Genomic DNA, 20,897 nt, shown 5'->3' with positions numbered 1-20,897 from the left:
TTTGATTCTTCGTGTATGAATAAAACCGACCTGTAGGTGGTGCTATTATATAAACTTATCAATAAACTTAAAACAAAATACCCATGGATGCTCTATTTGTGTAAATCACTCTTTATGTTTGTAAAGGAAATATATAAATATAGGTTAATTTAGTTCGTCCTCTATGTTCAGCTTGAGCTACTCTAGCACACATTTAAATGTCTTCTGAAGCCTAGTATTTAAAACAAAGTTAAACCTAGCAACATTATAGATCCTCTGCAAAGGTTAACTTTAAATGTTTTTTTTTTTTTAATGGTGCGGCTTCTTAACTCATCCCCCAAATGATAAGCACATAAGTGTTTGACCAGAGAACATCACTCTTGCCTAAAGAGACCACTGGAATGACCAGGAGAAGCATCTGACATCCAGGAGGGGGCATCCCACTGCAAAATGTCCTGTTTCACATAAACCAAACAAAAAGACTCAAATCTGGCGTATCCACTGAATAGCTAAACCCATTCCCTCAACCAAGTCCTATCTGTCCCCTCACACACCGAACTTGTTCCCGGATTGTGTCTGATGAGATTTCCTGCAGAGCTTTTGCCAGTCCCATCACTGAAATCTTGACTGGATTTAGTAACCAAGATAAAACCAGAGATATCAAATAAAGCTCTGAAGAAAATTCAAATAATCTTTATTAACAGATCAGAAAAATAGGCAAAACATGGTTCATTTAGCACTTTATATTATACCTTCTTATCCAGAACCTTGTTAGTACTGACTGTTGTTAAACCAGCCATGTCTATTGTAAGGATTGTCCACTGATTAACTATTAGCTGCAACACTGTTTTCTGCCATATTTTTCTTCATCCCATTAAGCAAATCTTTATGTTGTATGTATTCACTTACATGTTACACATGATGAAATTTTGAAGTTTATTTTATATTCTATGGAAGTTATTCAATGTGTGACTTGACAAGGGATCATCAGTCAAATCATTCCAGTTATGAAAGTCTAACGTTGTACTTTGCACACACAAAGTCAAAACCTAATGTCCTGTTACTAAAATAATGTGGGCCTATATCCAACTATTGTCCAACACTGAATTAACATAACATGAAAAATCATAACAAGAAAAACAAACATGAAAACATAAATTAAAAATCACTCAATAGTCAGTCCTGCCTCAGAAGTCTTTTTTAAAATAAAATCACCATGCATCATAATTTTCAAAAACTAAAATGTAGCATTCGTGGTGCTCAATATTTTCCACACATCCCCCGCCCCTTAAAAATTTATTTTATAAACCCATACCATTTCTACAGTATGATGGGAGAATAAGCAATTAATCTTTTTATATACACAATTTTTTAACAATAAGTGATGACTTTAATTTATATAAAAATGGTTTATTAGTAACTACAAAATCCAAACTTAATTCCCTAACTAATCTCTTGGTAACCTTTTTTTAAAGCCAAGTCCCTCCTTTCACTTGCCTCTTTGTTTAAAAATGTGTTTAATTTAGTTTAAACCTCTTTTCATCAAAATTTGTGTTTGAAACACCTAATAAAAAACACACAACCCATGCGGACCATTTTATCAGTTCATTCTTCTAAAATTTATTCATTCATACATACATACAGATATATATATATATAGTTTGACTGCCACTGCGTGACTCATACCATAAATAAATGCCATTCTCTTACCTTTATTAAATTAACTGAAAACAGTAACGGGTCATTTTCAGCACCACTGTGTAGTACATTCTCTGTATTGCATCATATATAAAAATATACAGATTATCTTTTTCAAAACATTCTTTCCATGTTGTTCAATGGCATGAAATCAAGGATAAACAAATCCATACTCTCAGCACTATTCCCCTCCCAGTTCTCTTATCTTTCGGACCACATTTCCATTCACAGCATATCAAAGATCAGTAGCAGGCACACTAAATAAAAGTCACGCCACAGCCACACGCTGTTCTCTCAACACCGCAGACTCCCGTGACTATGCGACTCCATCAGGAGGTTGAGAAAAAAATGAGAGGAGGAAAAAACTAAGCATAAACAGGGAGGATGATGGGTTAGGGGTGAAGAAAAGTAACGGGCAGCACAGCTTCGGTAATTCCTCAGCAACCCGACAGGGTCAAAGTCATAGAGGACAAACACTTTGAAAAATGTTAAATCAGAAAGAAAATCCAAAACGAAAAGCAAGTGAAACCAGAGTTTAATATTGAGGCGTTCTTGAACAAGATGAAGGCGCATTTGGGATAAGAAGAGTTCGGTTTCAGTGCATAGTAGAGACTTCTGAGTCACTTGGGGTTATTGCCTGATGATGATTGCCTGTCAGCTGCCTTTACACTCATACACATACACACGGAGACGTAAGGATATCCTTCGACTCTTTAACACAGCTGTGGAGTGTGAAAGGGCATCATGTGCACTTCTCCCGAGTGACCAGCAGAGAGCGATATTCTTCTGACATCTCCTCCTGCATTGCTCTACAGGCCTCTAAGGGAAGCAGCATTGTTTGTAATGTGCCTTCAGCCCACAGGACTCAAGTTATGCACTTTATCTTTTTCCACAGTCTGTCCTTAGTGTCCAGCTCGCTCGTAGAACAACACGTATCCGTCACTACTTCGGACTTGGCTGGCGGACATTGGCGTGACTCTGTAAAGTGAAATTAAGACAAACAGTTGAGTTCTCATCCAAACCTTATCCAAAGGCCTTAAGTAGCATGGGTATATTTTTAAATATAGATAGCCAACAATACATTGCATGGGTCAAAATAATGGATTTTTAAATGCCAAAAATCATTAGGATATTAAGATTATTTTCCATTGAGATATTTTGAAAATTTCCTACCACAAATATATTACTAATTATAAATACAGTTTAATATGTGTTGCTAAAGACTTCATTTGGACAACTTTAAAGGCAATTTTCTCAATATTTAGATTTTTTTTGCACCCCCAGATTTTCAAATGGTTGGTCCTAATCTAACCATACATCAATGGAAAGCTTATTTATTCAGCTTTTAGATATATAGGCTTTTAGATGTATACATCTCAATAGCAAAAAGGCAATTAATTTTATTTACATGAAATAACTTTTTTTCTCAAATATAGCAGTGGTTAGCTTAGGTTTAAAATTAAGAAATAATAATAGGTTTGCCAGAATGCTTTTCTCACAAACACTGACAAAATACCACCAGACACATAGTAATGCAAATGCTAAAGAGTTGGAGTGCCAAAGGCAGAAATGAATTTTAATACAGCTATTTATTATTAATTAGCCAAGTGGACAGAGTTATTGGCTGAAGTCTCAAAATGCTGAAATATTGATGACTATTCTGCTTAGGCATTATATATCACTTTATCACTAATAGAAAACAAGCCTGTGAGATTGGCAGCATTTTTAATGCAAGAGTGAGTGGGAGGAAGGTGAAGGAGCAGGCGTGAGAGAGGAGGAGGAGGATGGGATACACGAAAATAATAGCAGCTGAAAGTTGGAATGAAGCATTGCAGTATATTGCATCTATACACATGGCTGTAGACAGCTATGAGGCCACAGAGGTCCAGACCTCTGTACATTTTTTTTTATATATAAAAATAAAATTTTAAGTTTTCTAAATGACTAATTAGTAATTTAAAACAAATCACATTGGCATCCACGTACATAATTAACTGTAAAGTGTAAAATGTTAGTGTAAAATGACAGAGATTGATTCAAGCAGCTGTGAGACACTGGCGGTATTCAGTGTTGCCAGATCCCATTGTGAAAAATCCTCTTTAGATGTAGTGTTTCATGTTTTAGCAATTAATGTGACACTTTGGGAAATGTATATAGTGAGAATGTGCAGGTTACTGTTAGCAATGTCAAGCAAAAGACAAGGTCTGAACTTATTTTTTATGGCCTATTTTGTTTGTTGTCGTACTAATATCTGGCAACATGGGGTGACCAGCACCTAAACAGTAATCCAGTGGCACATCATTCAGCGTGGGCAGGTTTTTGCTGACATGATACTACAGTCGGTAGGACACACGCAATTATCATCATGATTATGTATGTAAGAAACACTTTCAACTCTAAAAATCAGTAGAAAATAACACCAGAAAGATGTAAAACAATTAGGTTTAAATCAAATATTCCAACTATGTAAAAATTTGGCATGAAGGCGGCTATGTTATTTTATTCAGTTTAGGAGTTAGCATTTAACAAAGTCATGCTGAAAACATTCATAAGAGCACTAAACAAAGTTCTTGTTTTTATAGCCTAATATTGCTTATTAAACCGATTAATATAATGCTATAATAAGCATTGTTGCATGAAAATAACAAATTATCCACCCCCAAGTCAACAGTAAAGTATTAACAAATTGCGATCTAAAAAATAGGGGATAATAAAACGATTTCCACCCCCAAAACAAAAAAGTGTAAATTGGCAATAAGGTTAATACAGAATATATAAGATCCCAGGTGAAAATAAAGTATACTTGAATGTACTAAAACTACAGTTAAATAAGTATTTTGTAAAAATTATGCACTACAAATATACTAATGAAGAGTAAATATTTTAATGCACTATATATAATGCACCTGAAATAGTATACAATACCAGTAATACTTAAATAGATTTCTAGTTTATTGAAATAAATTGTCTCAAAATAGCACAGTTAAGTACACTTAGATGTTCCTAAGTTTACAAAATTTTTGGTATATTAACTACAAAATTTGTGCACATAATAGTACATTTACTAAGTGTACTTAAAGTTTATTTTAGTGCACTTTTCCCCCCTGGGATACCAATTAACACTTTAAAGGACACTCCACTTTTTTGAAAATATGCTCATTTTCCAGCTCCCCAAGAGTTAAACATTTGATGTTTAGCACAATTTGTTGAATCTGATTAGACCATTTAGCATCGCGCTCAAAAATTAACCCTGGCTATGGCCATGTCTGTATATGATAAATCTATACATTTAAAAGGTTAAAGAACCAAATTTACCTTGAGTCATTATATGTATACCATTCCCCATTTTCAGAATTGCAGCAGTATGCTGTGTAGTGGCCTCCCATAGTAGTGCCTGAGTGATTGGACACTGCATACAAGTTATAGACGGCACCACCTGAAACCAGACAGATCAATTATTCTGTTGTTATTTTGAGAAACAATAAAATAAGGTGTAGTGTAGTCACACTAATCTAACAAGTATATTTATAAATGTATATTTATAACTGATATAAAACATTATGTAATCTCTTGACCTTATTTATTGCAAAATACAAGTCATTTTGCATACTTAAAATCTAGCGTGACCTTTACTACGGTGCCTGATGCAGAAAATTCTTAAAATTTCTTTACTCACTGCTTCTGTCCGAGGCAAACTCCCTGAGATCCAGGTCCTTCAAAGGAAAGTTGACAAAAGTTGACAGTTTGCTGGTTCTGACACGAGCTTCTGAGAAACGCTTCAGATCTGAGCAAGTCAAGTGGTTAAGGAGAAAAGATTAAGGAGCGACACACACGACTGACCTTATAGATGCCTAGAAAGTAACCATCAGCACATTCTCAACCACACAAACAGTGCACGCGATCTGTGTTTACTGTCAACAAATGCACTCATGCACTCAATGTGACATCACGAAAAGATCAGATGGCGTAAGAAAAAGGATACGAAGAACTAAAATTTTAGGGAACTTCTGAACCATGAATTTCTTTGTACATCGCCTTCTTGCTTTGCACCTATAACATGTCTGGTTAAAAAGACAGAGAGAGAGAGCGAATGGATAAGATGTTGTTTTACAAACACATTGGCCCTCATTTATCAAACGTGCGTACACCAAATTTCCAGCGTACACCTGGCGTACACCCAAAACCACGGTGACTTTGAGATTTATCAATATGGACGTTGGCGTACCGCACGCTCAAATCCCACGCCAGCTCAGGAGGTGGTGTACGCACATTTTGAGTTAGTGCAGAAATGCGCAAAAACTTCCTAACACCACAAAACGCACTGACAAACTAAAATATATTATATATTATGACCCACTGTAAAAAACTAAAACATAGTAATTATATTATGCAACATGTACTTCAATGTTTAATTTGTGAGACTTTACCAAAGCATTTGATTTGTAGGCATATGTATTCCTTCAGTTGAGAGCCTGGGCGCTTTACCTGACGTTTCAGGGCAAAACATGTGAGCGGAGCGGAGCCTTGAGCGGTGCGGTAATATTACCATCAAAGCGCCTCTCTAAAGATCCGCTCGCTCAGCACCGCTCGTTGAACCCAGAACGCCCTTTAATAATTTGCTAGTTCGAGAATCTGTAAAAACGTCTAGCAATAAGTTATGGATAAATGTAAAGTAAAAATCAAAGTTAAGATTGGACAGGAAGAAAACATTGAAAGGGAGTGCGGAGAGACTGTAAAAGTCAGCAAATATTCATCCTGGAATCTGAAGCGGCACATTGCAAGAAAGCACAAGGATGTGCTATGAAAACATGGTAATAATGCATCAAAAGGTAAGCTAGTTACATGCTATTCGATGATAAATAAATAGCTACACATGAATAGGTAAGGTAAAATGCTTGTGTTGAATGGAGCCATAAATCCGATCATGATGACATGCGGACAAAATCATGGCCACGAATTATCTTTTATGCTACATTATGGACACTTCTTTTTCTTATTTAGTTTAAAGTAAATATTCAACAGTTTGTTCCTTGGAATTAATTATTATATTATTTCGTAATTACTATTACAATTATTATTACTTCAAATTATGAATTAGTCTAGTAAAACATGTGGATGTCGTGGAAACAAATTGTTAATTTGAATTATATCCGGAGCTCCGTATCAAACTGGATCTTAGCTAACAAACAACTGTATGTAAACACAGAAAACACACTACAAAAGTTACTACATCATTTTTAAAATATTATTTAAAAAAACTTAACCGAACCATTAAGCAGACATATAATTTAGATGTAGGCAACATTAAATAATAATAATAATAATAATAAATAATTATTCTTTTAAATATCAATAAAGCGTCTTTAATAATAAAAATAATAATACAAATATTACAAAACGTCATGCAATTATTAATGTCTTTAGTCCCTCTATTTAAACTCCCAAATAAAACAATTTTGTTTCTTTCCACTTCCCTGGTTTCTCCTCTTTGCCGTCTTCCATCTGTCAATGTCGTAAAATGAGGGCGTGGGAGAGGTGGAGACTTGAATTTATATGGGCTTGTTATTCTAATGACGATCGTTTTCAGCCGCCGCATTTATGAAGGGCAGATATTGCTTATACCTGAATTTCAGAGGTACGCACAGTTTCATAAATCAGGCGGTGAGAGGAGTGTAAGCATAACCTTACGCCAACATATACGCCCGTTTCTACGCAAGAATGATAAATGAGGGCCATTCTTACTATACTATAAAGCTAAGAATGAATGAGTCTGAATTACCGGCTTCTCGTCCCCATCCAGCACATCTTCTTTAGTAAAGAGCCGCATACAGTCCATAAGGCTCACGTCTCCATAGCCCTTTTAAGCAGAGGAACACTATTAAAACCTACTCCATATGTGAGGAATAATTGACTGAATGTATGGGCATATGCCAGTCAATGAACTGACCTTGGCGATAGGTAAGGAAAGATCCCAGAAGGGATCAAAGACAGTGGAACAATAGCCACATTCACTGCAAGTCAAAGAGCTCTTCAGCTGACCTACAAATAAGTCTGGAAACAGATACAGATACATCAAAATGAGCAATAGCACTTTAAACAAAAACGAAACGCTATATTGTGTGCATGATTTACTCACCTACTATTTTGCTGTCTTCTCTTTCTAAGTACTTAGCCCACATCTTCCTCCCTTTCTCATCATCACTAAAGGAAAGATGCAAATATAAGATTTACAAAATGGTTATTTATATAACACGGCATTCAAAATCACAAATACACTTACGACAAGTGGTCAAAATCATCCACGCATCCCCGTGGCCGAACCGTAACCCTGTTCACTTCGTTGTGGAGGCCGTCTAGCAGAAACCGTAGAAACTCCTGAGCGTCCTGCTGACTGAGGAGCACACATTAACATGACACGTGACACAACCACAATCGACCACTCAATAAGAATGTGCAAAGCATGACACTTACTTGTACCCAACAAATCTCGGGGCGAATCTTTGTATCTGTGTTTTGAACTCAGATGGGCTGACGGCTTCACTGCTTGAAGAAGTCCACAATGTCTGAATGAGCTTGGCAAATTCTGAAATCATGACAAAGTGCAGCTTTCAGTACTGTAGGGTTTGCGGTTTACTAAAGTGATAACGCAGACCGCTGTGAAAGTGTCAGAAACGTCACTGTGCTGTACTTACCTTCCATAAGAGCAGTGTTTGTGCGGCTGTTGTTGTTGAGGTCTCGGCGGTGGGAGTTGTGAAGACAGTAGTCTCGTAAGCTTTGTGTGTTGCTAAGACACTGGAGAATGGAGTTCATAAAACACTAGTGAGAGAGAAAGAGAAAGATGTATTTGTATTTATATATTTTCTATAAAACCTACACTGTAAGCAGCTAAGGCAGTGACAAAACAAGTGACACATTACGTCTAGAGTTTCCTAGCCAGACTTAACTGCGATGTGTAAGGATTTATTTTTGGACTGTACACATTCTGTTGCTTGGCAAAAGCGAGTTAAGTGAGTGCGAGAGTGCAGAGAGACATCATGAAAAATAATCGTGGCAAATGAAAATAGATGGGAGGAATTAGGGGTGGGCGGAATGACCAAAAATCTATTTCACGGAATGAGTCATTTTATTTCACGGAACGGAATATTTGACGGTATACATGTTTTTCAGTTTATAGTGTTTTTTGATGATAAAAATGTACAGAAATACACCACTCACTATAGCTTTTAACTAAATGCTCACCACAGTTTTAAAAAATGAGCAATTTAAAGTTAATAATGTTACAATGAAAATGCCCAGAAGATAACAACAGCTAAGTCTTGATTAGACAGAATCTTGTTTTTAATTGAGTAATTAATTTTATAGACTATTGAAGCTATAGTATGGCTTCATTGTATTTTGTATTTATGCATACATTACATTAAACATATGCAATATGTAAAATAAACAGGTATAAATATATGCAAAAACCTACAGACATGATAAATACCTGTATATGAGAGAAGAGGGTCTAGATATAATAAATGTGACAGGTGCTATGATGTGATGATCATAAAGTTTGTTTTAAGGTCTTGACGCCCTTTACTTTCTATTAGACCTTAACATTTGCGTCTCTTTCTCGTCTTTCCGATCAAATATGTTTGTATAAGCAAATGGCGCGTCAAACTACATCACTCCAGCAGCGCACGTATCACTGATATAAATGCGAGTTTTGTCTTAGCTTGCTTAAAGTTCAGAAAACTTTACAACTATTAGCATTATGTGCGAGAAGAACTCTTTATTTGGCGTCCCAGCTCCTTGCGCTTGCCTAGAGATCTCTGCACGCGAGAGACCGACCGGCTGCTGCATGAGGAGAGAGAGAGAGCGCGCGCGAGAGAGAGAGAGAGAGAGAGAGCGCGAGAGCGAGCAAGACAAGAGTCTAGCTGCGTGACCCGCGGTGGATTATAAAAATTATACAAATAACTCGTTCATTTTTTATAAGTGAACTATTTTACATGTTTCTCCGTCACACTCAGTCTAACATGCTGGAGCGCAGAGTTAGCCACGCCCACTTATTTGCATTTCGCGGAATAGACGGAATAGAAAAATCTGTTACGTCTGACATTTTATTCCGCGGTAACGGAATATACCGTCATACCGCCCAGCCCTAGGAGGAATCTTAGTTATGTCAACTAGATATTGTGAGATTGGACAGTTTTGTTCTATTTTAAGCTTGTTAAATGTGTTGCATGTGGCTTGTAAATCCTATATAAAGGAAAATATATGAATGCGCAAAAGAGAAAAACCTAAAGCTAACTGGACTACAGATTTTGATAAGATTATGTGGTGTGTGAACATTGAAATACTCAAGTTGCATTACGCGGCTCGTTGGAATATTTGATTCTGATTGGTGTGACATTTTCAGGTTTGTTATTCCCAGATAACAACCACTCGAAACTAATAACACAAGGTAACCCACAATGGTGCAAATCATTTTGACAGGTACAGTTTAATATTACACAAAAACTTAAACATAATTATGTATTTTACTAACATGCATGACATTATTTTTTTTTTTATTAAGTTTCATTGGACAGTGTGCGTTGTCGCAGTAACGCGTCTGGGTGGAAATTTACTTCCAGTCTCGTTTGTTTAATGGTCTGGCTAGTGGGTAAACTACACTCTGGAACAAAAAACCTTGTCGAAAATAACCAGGGTTTCCACACCTTAGTTAACTTCAAAGTTAAGGACCTTTCAAGGACTTTTCAGGTCCAATACCCTCAAATTCAAGGACTAAATGTGGGGACACATTTCAAGTGAGAGCAAGGTTACATTGTGTTACCTTTTAAGATACATTGTTACTGTTCCCTTTCTAGGGAACTCGCCCTACGTCACTGCGTTGACACTTTGGGAACGCCTCCAGGGGTAAGTGCGTCTTAATGTGTATCAAATTCAACCAATGGTGAGGCTTAACGACAAAGATTTGGGGGCCAGGAAGTATATCACCATCTGAAATATTGGCAAAGACGGCATTACAGGGACGCAGGAAGTAGGGCAAGGGAGACGCAGCGTCTCATTCCCTTCTCAGGGAACAACAGTTACATACGTAACCAGAGACGTTTTCATGTGTCAAACACAACTATGCAAAAAAGCATTTTGGATCACCTCTATGTAAAGGGAGGTTTGGCAGCCGGTTTGTAGGTAACATTGTATACATCATGTAGTACACATTTTACACAGCAACGTTAGCTCAGTGTCGTTTTATATGTGTTAGCTATGAAATATGAACTAATATAATCTACTTTAGACCTGTTTGAGTCGTGACTCACTCGGATCTTTAACCCGGATCTTTAAATTAACTCATGAGTCGCGAGTCTCTAGTGTAATTAACCCGGATCAGTTGAGTCCTACTACAATTCAATGTAAAACCATTAACAGCGCCACCACACACAAACCTCTCTCAACATTATTGATGAGACTTCGCTCGCACTACAGATCCACTCGTAACCGGCTGATCTGCGCGAGAACTGACCCGAGATTCTCACTCAGAGCCGGAAACATTGCTAAACTCGAGAGACCTGCGGATCCGCGCGAGTCACGAATTGACCCGAGATTCTCACTCAGAGCCGGAAACATTGCAAACTCGAGAGACCTGTGGATTCGCGCGAGCCGGGAACTGACCCGAGATTCTCACTCAGAGCCGGAAACAATGCGGACTCGAGAGACATGCGAATCTGCTCTGACTCGAGAATCTCTCAACTCGTAACCGGCTGATCCGTAACTGGATGATCCGTAAACAGCTGATCCGCCGGCTGATCCGTAACCGGCTGATCTGCACGAACTGTCTCTCCGGCTCTGGGGGCTACATAAGCAGGACACTGTTTTTTCTATATTTTCTCTATATTATTATGCTATTGTTATTAGGCTTATTTTTTAAATGGTCGACCATACACACCAAACTTAAAACCTATAAGCATGTTATTTCAGAAGTGAAAGGCTTTTGTTGTGGATTTGCTTTTGAGGAGACTTCAGTTGCTCTATAGATCCACTAACCGGCTCTGGCTGATCCACGCGAATCAGCTGGTTAGTGGATCTGTAGAGCGAGTCTCATGTCCATGGTCTGCGAGTCTGCAATGTTTCCGGCTCTGAGAATCTCGAGTCGCGTGGATCACCCGGTTACAAGTGGGTCTGTACTGAGTTTCCTTGGCAATTTAGCAATACTGACTCAAGTGACTCACACAACCCGGATCACTTTAGTGAGTGACTCACAATAGCCCGGATCCTTAAAAGGAATCGAGTTTGCCAGGCCTAATCTACTTTTTGTTTACTTTGCTTGCTATCAGAAAAAAACTACTCCAATATGACTCTTTTTATTGAGTTTACCTGAAGTTATGTTTATTCCACGAAAGGCGTTTGTTTATGTTGTTACTGCAGAAACGGTCTATACATTATCCCTTACTTAAAGGTCACCTAATATGAGAAATACTCTTTTATATTTTGTTTAAACATAATTGTGTGGCTCCGTGTGTGTACAAAACTACCCTGTAATGAAAATCTGCCCACTTCTTTTTTAAAGTGGATATATCATGAAAATCTGACTTTTTCCATGTTTTAGTGCTATAATTGGGTCCCCAGTGCTTAAATCAACTTAGAAAATGTGGAAAAGAGCAACCCAGTAACTTAGTTTTGGTTAACCATTCTCTGCAAGTGTGTGGAAAAATAGGTCTTTGAAATTTGTCTTTCCTTGTGATACTCCCCTTAATCTGCACTATTCAACCACGACACTGCCATAAAGTGCAGATATCAGCTCATTTGCATATTAGGACACACCCAAAACTGGCACATTTTTGCTCACACCTACAAAGTGGCAATTTTAACATGTTATAATAAATTATCTATATAGTAGGGCTGGGCGATATGACCCAAAAAATTATCGAGAAAATTTTTCCATATCAGTCGATATCGATAATTATCATGATAAATAACACATCTTTACTCCTGTCAAATTTAAAGGCAGATTTTTGCTCCTGAATGAAAATGGTAAAAACCAGACAGTTAATAATGGTTTTAAACTACTTTTTATTCAGAACATGACAAATACAAATACTAAAATCTTGTTTTAATGCATCTGTATTAAATGTAAATCTATTTGTTATGAAATCAACACATTTATGACACAAAAGCAGCATACTACTGTCACTTTAAGACCCAAGACAGACTGCTTTAAGTTTCAATATACTGAGTAACAGCTGTTTATGTTCACTTAAACAAGATTATGTGTTATACATATAAGAGCTATACACACTGATAAATGGATGTCAAGAGTGTCACCAGTGTTTCCCACAGGATTTTGAGGAGACTGTGGTGGTGATGACATCACCCGCTTATTAGCATATATGTGACGTCATCATGTTGTGTTTGAGTTTGATCTAGTGTTGGCACCTGAAATATGTTTCACTTCTACTCTTTGATCTGTATCTGTATTTGATCTGTATTATATATCAAATTATATTTTAAGCCGAATTAAGCTGTTTTAAATGGTGAAATAAAAATGTAAATGGGAATCATGAAAATTCTATTTGTGGGGGCCAGTGTTGATTCTGTGGTGGGCCACCACAAATAAATCAATGTATGGGAAACACTGGTCACGTTGCTGTGGGAGCGCACATACGCAAACACTATATTCACTGCAGTAGTGGATCTGCTGCTTTTCCTCAGTTTCCTGAATTTGTGAATGTCCTGTAAATATACTTTTAAAGCTGTGTGGACGTGTGCGTGCGCAAGGTGGACGCTGAATGAAAGTACAGTATACTGCACCTATTGTGTCTGCTGTGTTTGACGAACCCTGTTTGCGCGTCCAACATTACCCATAAGAAAATGTTTCCGCGCATTTGGATTCCGTGATTCCGTCCGCGTTATCCGCATCGCGAAAATCATAGGTCTCTACTAATAAATGAATAACTTGCCTCATCTTCCACTCCTTCAAGTCTAACTGACACTGATTGTAAACCAAGAACGCGTGCCGCAACCGGAAGTGCTCGTGCAATATTACGCACAGTGCGTAAACATTATCGATCACTTATCGAACTGTCCTTATCGTTTCATCAGAAAAGTTTATATCGGTAAAATTATTGTTATCAAATTATCGCCCAGCACTACTATATAGTATTTTGAGCTAAAACTTCACACATGTACTCTGGGGACACCAAAGATTTTATTTATTAAAAAAGTCTTGTGAAATGTCCGCTTTAAATTCTCGTAGAACCTCAACAGTCTCATAGGACAGGCTATTGCTGTTTTCTGACCAAACTGACATCACTTTGCACAGGCCCCACCCACAACTGTCCAAAGACCACATCTTTTTTACATAATGTATTACCACATGTTCATTAGTATGAATCTTAGAAACGGTGTATGTTTTCAGTTTAGAGCAGCAGCTTATTTCCATTTAAAAGACACACACACAAACAGAGCACTTTTTGCTGCAAACCCAAAAATTGGCTTTTTCAGCATAGTATAATAAATGATCTATAGCATATTCAGACATGAAACTTCAAAGGCACATTTTGGGGACACCTGAGACTAATAATACATCTTATTGCCATATTAGGTAACCTTTAAAGTTAAAGTGTGCTTTAAGTCTTACTACTGGCTTCACCCTGTCTTCAATTGTGCGGCTCAAAAGGCAGTCCAGCCATTGGCTAAATCAAAAGATTTCATGAAATTCAAACAAACAGGACACTGTTTTGTAAGCTCAGTGTTTATACTTTTATAAACAGTAGAAGTCATCAAATCACTTACTGTATTTCCCAGATTGCGTAGCCCCACAAGGCCATGTGCACTCTTTGAGTTCTGAAAAATGGAGAAGAGATGATATGTTAGCAAAGATCATACACTGGACGTCAACAACAAGTTTAAAATGTCACACATTTCAAGTAAGCTGTCAAGTTGTGGTTAGGGTGGACTTCCTTAATTGTTCCTGGAAATGAAAAGCCATTTAGTTCAGTTTCCTTTACTATAAACTGTGTTTTGGTAGGGGTGTGGTGCATTTTTCTGTCATGTACAGCAGAAAAAAACATTATCCATGGTAAGCCTGGCTTATTTACCTGGTGCTGGCCTGCCAACAGGTTCACATTGATCACACTTGTTCGCACAGCATCATTTATTAGTTTTGACCCTTCACAGCAGATAATTTTAAAGGAACAAGCTGTTTATACATCTTATAACTTTAAGTAGTATGCACTGCTACAGAAAACACATTCATTAACTGGGTATTATCTAAATCCATGCCTCAATGGAAAAAAAATGGAACACACGTCTGTGCTCCAAATTCCCGTTAACCACCTTCTGGGATGCTGATATTGTCCAGTGTCATCTGGTCAGAGTGCTATTCGAGGCAGTTTGTTAATGTCAAGTTCCCATTTCAAAAGAAAAGTCTCACCAGCCCAGTTTGTCCTATTCTGCTAAGTAATATTAACACTTCTAAAAACAGCACTTTTAAAAATATCTGGGTTATTTTTGACTCATGTTGGGTAAATACTGGACAGAATACATCGTTGGGTTGTTTTAACTCAACTGCTGGGTTATTATAACCCATGGTTGCAAAACAACCCAACATTGGGTCAATTTTAACCCAGCATATGTTCTGTTCCCAACATGGGTCAAAAACAACACAGACATTTTTAAAGAGCGTTTTTTGTAAACACCCTGAAAATTACTCTTAAAGATAAAGGAGACCAGTCAAAATGAGATCAAAGCATATCGAAAAAAGTCGAGTACAAGAGTAGCATTAAATGACTAGGCACTATTTACTATTTCTAGTAGGCTGCTTTTTAAGGGGACAGTTACTATAACACACTGTATACTATTGTTAAGAAGTCTTAGGCCAAAACCAGCTTTGTTGTTTTAGAAATAGCAGTTTTAATTACATCCGTATTTATTTTTCACTTTCTTTACCAAGATACATTTATATATAGAAAATATGTACATAAAATGTTTCAGAACAAAATGGCTTCTTCAGATAAAAGTCAGTATTTAGTGTGACCTTTCTTGGCACTAAGCACATCTTGAACTCTTGAGGAAACTGAAGTCCTGAAGTCATTAGATGAGAATTAGAAATTAGGATTTCATTTAATTTAGGTTTAAGAGAGAGCTTGCAGGTTCCTTTTATTGCTCAAGTGTAAGGAGAGGTCACACTATACAAAAAATTAAAAGCAGCCTTTTCTGTTTGTGTGTTCTTAATACTGCATACAAATTTACTATATCTCCTGGTTATATTCTAATAAAGACACTGGGAAAAAATTATATATGGTCACTAAACCATTGCAAATAATATGGCATGGTGACAGTTAGGGATGCTAAACAATTAATCGTGATTAATCGTTAGCAGAATAAAAGTTTTTGTTTACATCACATATGTGTGTAACCTGTGTATAATAAATATGTATATATTTATAAATATGAACACATTCATGTATAATTTAGAAAAAAAGAAAAAAGAAAAAAAAAATGTATATATTAAGTATTTATATTTATATATAATATAAATTATACATAAATATACAAATGTATATACACATGTAAACATTTCTAAAACATATACATTTATGTGTGTACATTTATTTATACAAATTTATTATACACAGTTCACACACATATATGATGTTAACAAAAACTTTTATTCTGCTAACGATTAATCGCGATTAATTGTTTAGCATCCCTAGTACTTTTGCACAGTAGCGCATGTTGTTTTAAACAAAGGAAAATTATAATGCACTTATAATACAAGCTTGTATATTGTTGATATGGACAGACATAGTGATTTATGTGTCAAGTCCTTCTTTGTAGCATTCCTTTTGTTCACTGGTGGCCGGGAATGCGGAAGTGGGTCACGGTGTACTGTTTGAAATACTCCCCATTATAGAGGTTAGGGAGACTAATCCTGCTTTTATAACAGTTCCCTGTGAGAAGAAAATGTGGAGCAAAAGCCTAGATAAAAACCACCCAGACTGACAGCTCTAATAGTCACCAGCTTACATTGTTCCTCATTATGATTGTGCTTGACTGTTTAGTGTTTATACTGTCAGTGTAATATCATCTTTGTTTCCATTTCTGAGGCATTTCCACATTAACAATCCCAGTGAAAGTTTGTAAGGAGGTTTCCTTGAAAAAAAATTTTCCACTCCAACCTTTATTCCATTTAAAACAGAGTTAGGAAGTGGTGAATTGTGGATAACTGATTACGATAAACTTTTTCTAATAACCAAGTAGGTACAACTGATGACAAAAGCACAGTATCATAAACTGCTTTTTTTATCATTTTGTTCCTGATGACACGCCTGTGCTTTGACTTGGTACAGAACACACTTCAGACCCTCCTGTTCCAGAAAACCAACCACCAGGACAAGGCACCGTTGGTACTCCAAGTTCTTGACAATCACATAACACATGTCACACTGCCAGCTCACAGAGGGCGAAGTGACTCATGAAAGGTGCATGAAGAGAAGATTCAGAACCCAATAACAAAGCTCACTCTAATCTTGTGCCAATAATTGCACCATTTACCAAATCTTTAAACAACATAACATGTCTATTAAAAAGAAATTACAAAGCATGACAGGACAGAGTAAAAGCAGCATAAAGTTATGGACTACTTGGGTAGTAATAAAGCACAGTTACTTATAGTTATTAGTTGATTCCTTTTTGTATGAATACATTAGGCTTCTCATCAAATTTCCTGTCCAACCAAATGCTCTCTTGACACCTATCACAGGTGTTTGAAATGAAGCACTTGCTAATACATTTACTAGTTTATGTGGGGTAAGGCACACAGTGCATTATGTAGAGGATTAGAAATGATTTAGATGTAAATATGATTTCCTTTGGGGTCTGATATCACGTCAGTGTCATATGCATTGACTGTATGCTTTGCTGGACTGTGCCATAAACAAAACCCTACTGTTATTTTAAAAAGAATTGAGGGTCTTCTCGATAATTACCCACTTACTTCCTGTTTCAGTAAAAATTACCTCAACACATTAAATAATGCTGCAAGTTCCAAGGCACTTCAGTGGGCCTTTAAAATTTTGACGTCACAGGCTGTAATCTGGAGAGATGCTAAGTGCAGAGTGATGTCATGAAAATCTATGATACTTTTTGGCTAAGTGACTGAGTATGCTTATGTCTTCAAATTGTGAATGGAGAACACTTAATTTGGATACCCATGGCAACACAACAAAAAAGTTAAGTGCGTGCCTAAAACACATAAATAGACAAAGCAACTTGTTCAACACACGAACCATTTAATATAAACTTCTGTCCTTATTAGTGTCAAAGTCAATTTCATGACGCTCAAACTAATGAGGTAGCGGTTCTGGTGCCGGTGGGATTATGGTGATTAGTCCAAAACCTGACACAAGACTCACTTTACATTACGTAACAACGAACGAACTGACATCTCCATATAGACTGTAGTCATTTAATTCTGTGCATTACTGCGTTGCTCTTACAGACTTCACAGCTACATTTAAATAATGTCGAACAGTCTCAGATATTTTATGATCAAAATGACCAATGTTATACCACAGCATTACAGAAAGTATAGCTTAATTCTTTATATCTAAAGCCACGTATAGATCAGTAAAGCGTTTGTTCATACCTTGGCATGATTAATTAGAAGCCCAACGAATGTGGAAACCAGCATCGAACGGGACACAGTTGAGTTTTTCCTCCTCATGTCGTGTTTTAAAAGTGGGAATGCAGTCGCCGGTGGCTCCTCTGGGATTGTGACCGTGTATGATTGTCGCATGCTTGGCATGTTGATTCTTCTGTGTCGTCTTAAAAAACGCTTCAATATTTCGCCACTATGTACGTTCTTGCATCAGATGTTTCAAACGGTCCTACAGGTACAGTGAACAAACTAAATAGGAAAACACCTCAAGAGCGGTGCCAAGCATTGGCAGAACGTAACATTCAACATAAAAACGAACAGAACATTGGCGCACTGACTAAAACATATTTTTAATACTTGTCTTTAAAAACTCAAACATACGAAGAACAATCCCTTTAAATATCAAATCAGACGAGCTCTTAAAGTAGATAGAGGTACATATGCGATAGCAGCAGTGAGCTAAAGCTGTCAGGTTGAAGGGTAAGCTGCGCGCGGCTCCAGCTCAATGCCTTTTTTACTACCGCGAATCCCGCCCACACGAGCTCTGTGCGCGCGCTTCTACTGTACGTCACCGAGGGCATAGGGGTACACAGTGGCCGTTACTCGATCGGAAGGCTGCAGCCTACAGAGGCTGCATAAGTCATACAGATTGTCTTAATTCATAATATTAACAATTATAAAGTTGACTATTATTCTTAGCTAATCGTACATTGTTGAAATATGCTTATGATTTGCGAATGTAATGTTCAGTTAACTTTAAATTAATCAAGCTTAATGACGTGTGCAGTCTGCATATGAGACCTCCGTAGGCTGCAGTAACAGAGATTTGCAATAATTATGTATCTCTCGATGAGTTCTTTTGAACGTATCATTTCCAGGACATTCACTGCTCAAAAAAGGACAATCTATTTTCATAATACTTCTGACGTAAGACCTCAGGTAAGCGTGAATCAACAGCCAAAAGCAAATGTGAACTTGCCTTCTTAGTCACCGTCTGTCGGACCTTGTTAACTAACCAACAGGAGAAAGGTATTTCAGAAAAAAATAAAAAAGTATAGTCTGGTTGTTTCGTACATTAGATAATCCGAGGACATAATGGTCCAATAACTGTCAACAATGGTAAGAGCAAAAGTGGGACAATACTGTACTTTTAGGCTGAGCATGAGTGAGCACCATGATCAACTCAGTTGAACTGTCTCACTTAAGTATTAGAGAGATGCATTCAACTTTTTATATAAAAGTGGGAAAGAAATTAGGACAGGGAATAAACACACTAAACCTCAGGAGAGAACAACAGACTGAGGCTATTATGAATGGTTATAAGCTAGTAGGTTAAATGCCATCAGCCACAAACCTGAAGTGGCTGAAAGCCCACTAAAATAGTATGAAAGTTACATAAATGAGAACAGGCACACACATTAGGGTGACACACATTAAACATTAAATGAACTTTATTAGTAAATAACTGTTGTGCATTAATTGTTATATCTTTTTCAGGTTAGTGGTATGTATGTAATTTTAATGCTTATTGCCAGCTATATTATATTCATGCCATAATTCCCAGAAGAAGATTTAAAATAAACCACATTATGCAAAGTGTGCTAATTCATGTCTATATGTGTACACAACAAACAGCAAAAGAAGACATTTCCTCGACATGTTCATGTGTACTTGTACAGAGTGAGTGACATTTTGACTTCTGAGTATCATGAGAACACAGTGAGCGTGAAAGTTAAAGGAAGCAGGATAAATATGTTTGTTGAAATGCGTAATTAGACACCCTGAATGAGAGCCAGAGATCCATGGATAGTCTTGGCTTTCAGCCGAATGACAATCTGCATCAGTGCACCATCATAATACAACTGTACTGGTAAACTTGCAGTGTTGAAAAAATGCTATAATGTGTGACAATCCTTAAAAAAACAATATATAGGTGACCATTTATAAATGACTGTTTATATAACGAAGTGCTATAACTCTATATGCAGATAAACGCAATGATCAGATGTACACGTTTTGTATTAAAGAGCACCAGCGGTCCGATTCACGATTTTACATTTCCTTTGCTGTGTAAGGGTGGATTAGTACATGTTAACAATATGCAAAAGGTACCCCAAAGTAAACAATGATGCGAGTTATCATCTCCAATGTAAATCTCATTTCTTGGACTACAACAAACATACGGATTGTAGGCAACAGTTTACTTCCTGGGATTGGTGATGTAGAGAAGACCGACATTATCAAAATTCCTCCCGCTTCGAACTTACAGCATGTAAGTTAACTCCTGTTAGCATTGCATTGTGCACAAATCTTTCAAACATGGTAAGGAGCGTCACAGTGCTGAAGTCAGATGTATTCAGACCAATCACAACGTACAGTTAGCTGGCCGATCAGGGACACAGAGCTTTTCAAACCTGTGCGTTTAACGAAGAGAGTAAAATTTGGAGCTAAAAATGTACGGTATGTGGAAAAATTGTGTTTTTTCACCATAAACCATGATAACACATTGTATTACCCCAAAACACAAAATAACATTGTTTTAGCAATAAAATTGATGCTCTTTAATGCAACAAGT

At 37.0% G+C, this 20,897-nt stretch overlaps 1 protein-coding gene across 8 annotated transcripts in view; it reads right to left on the bottom strand.

Annotated features, from left to right (window-relative positions):
* Positions 1 to 657: 657 nt before the first annotated feature.
* usp2a (ubiquitin specific peptidase 2a) overlaps positions 658 to 20,897 on the bottom strand; it is a 34,940-nt gene continuing 14,700 nt past the window's right edge. For 7 of the 8 annotated variants that reach the window (XM_065281281.2, XM_065281278.2, XM_065281280.2 and 4 more), the window contains 11 exons: positions 14,455 to 14,505; positions 8,370 to 8,493; positions 8,149 to 8,260; positions 7,958 to 8,068; positions 7,814 to 7,878; positions 7,625 to 7,728; positions 7,457 to 7,534; positions 5,660 to 5,738; positions 5,354 to 5,461; positions 4,993 to 5,113; positions 658 to 2,655 (listed from right to left, as the gene is read on the bottom strand). In XM_065281281.2, coding sequence (XP_065137353.1) covers positions 2,580 to 2,655; positions 4,993 to 5,113; positions 5,354 to 5,461; positions 5,660 to 5,738; positions 7,457 to 7,534; positions 7,625 to 7,728; positions 7,814 to 7,878; positions 7,958 to 8,068; positions 8,149 to 8,260; positions 8,370 to 8,493; positions 14,455 to 14,505 — 1,029 coding nt within the window. In that variant the 3' untranslated portion in view covers positions 658 to 2,579. Of the gene's footprint in view, positions 2,656 to 4,992; positions 5,114 to 5,353; positions 5,462 to 5,659; positions 5,739 to 7,456; positions 7,535 to 7,624; positions 7,729 to 7,813; positions 7,879 to 7,957; positions 8,069 to 8,148; positions 8,261 to 8,369; positions 8,494 to 14,454; positions 14,506 to 18,310; positions 18,815 to 20,897 lie in introns of those variants that run through there. The other variant, XM_065281283.2, reaches the window with a different exon arrangement.

The sequence above is a fragment of the Paramisgurnus dabryanus genome, chromosome 8, assembly GCF_030506205.2.
Source record: "Paramisgurnus dabryanus chromosome 8, PD_genome_1.1, whole genome shotgun sequence".
NCBI lineage: Eukaryota > Metazoa > Chordata > Actinopteri > Cypriniformes > Cobitidae > Paramisgurnus > Paramisgurnus dabryanus.
This window is presented reverse-complemented; position numbering and strand designations above follow the sequence as displayed.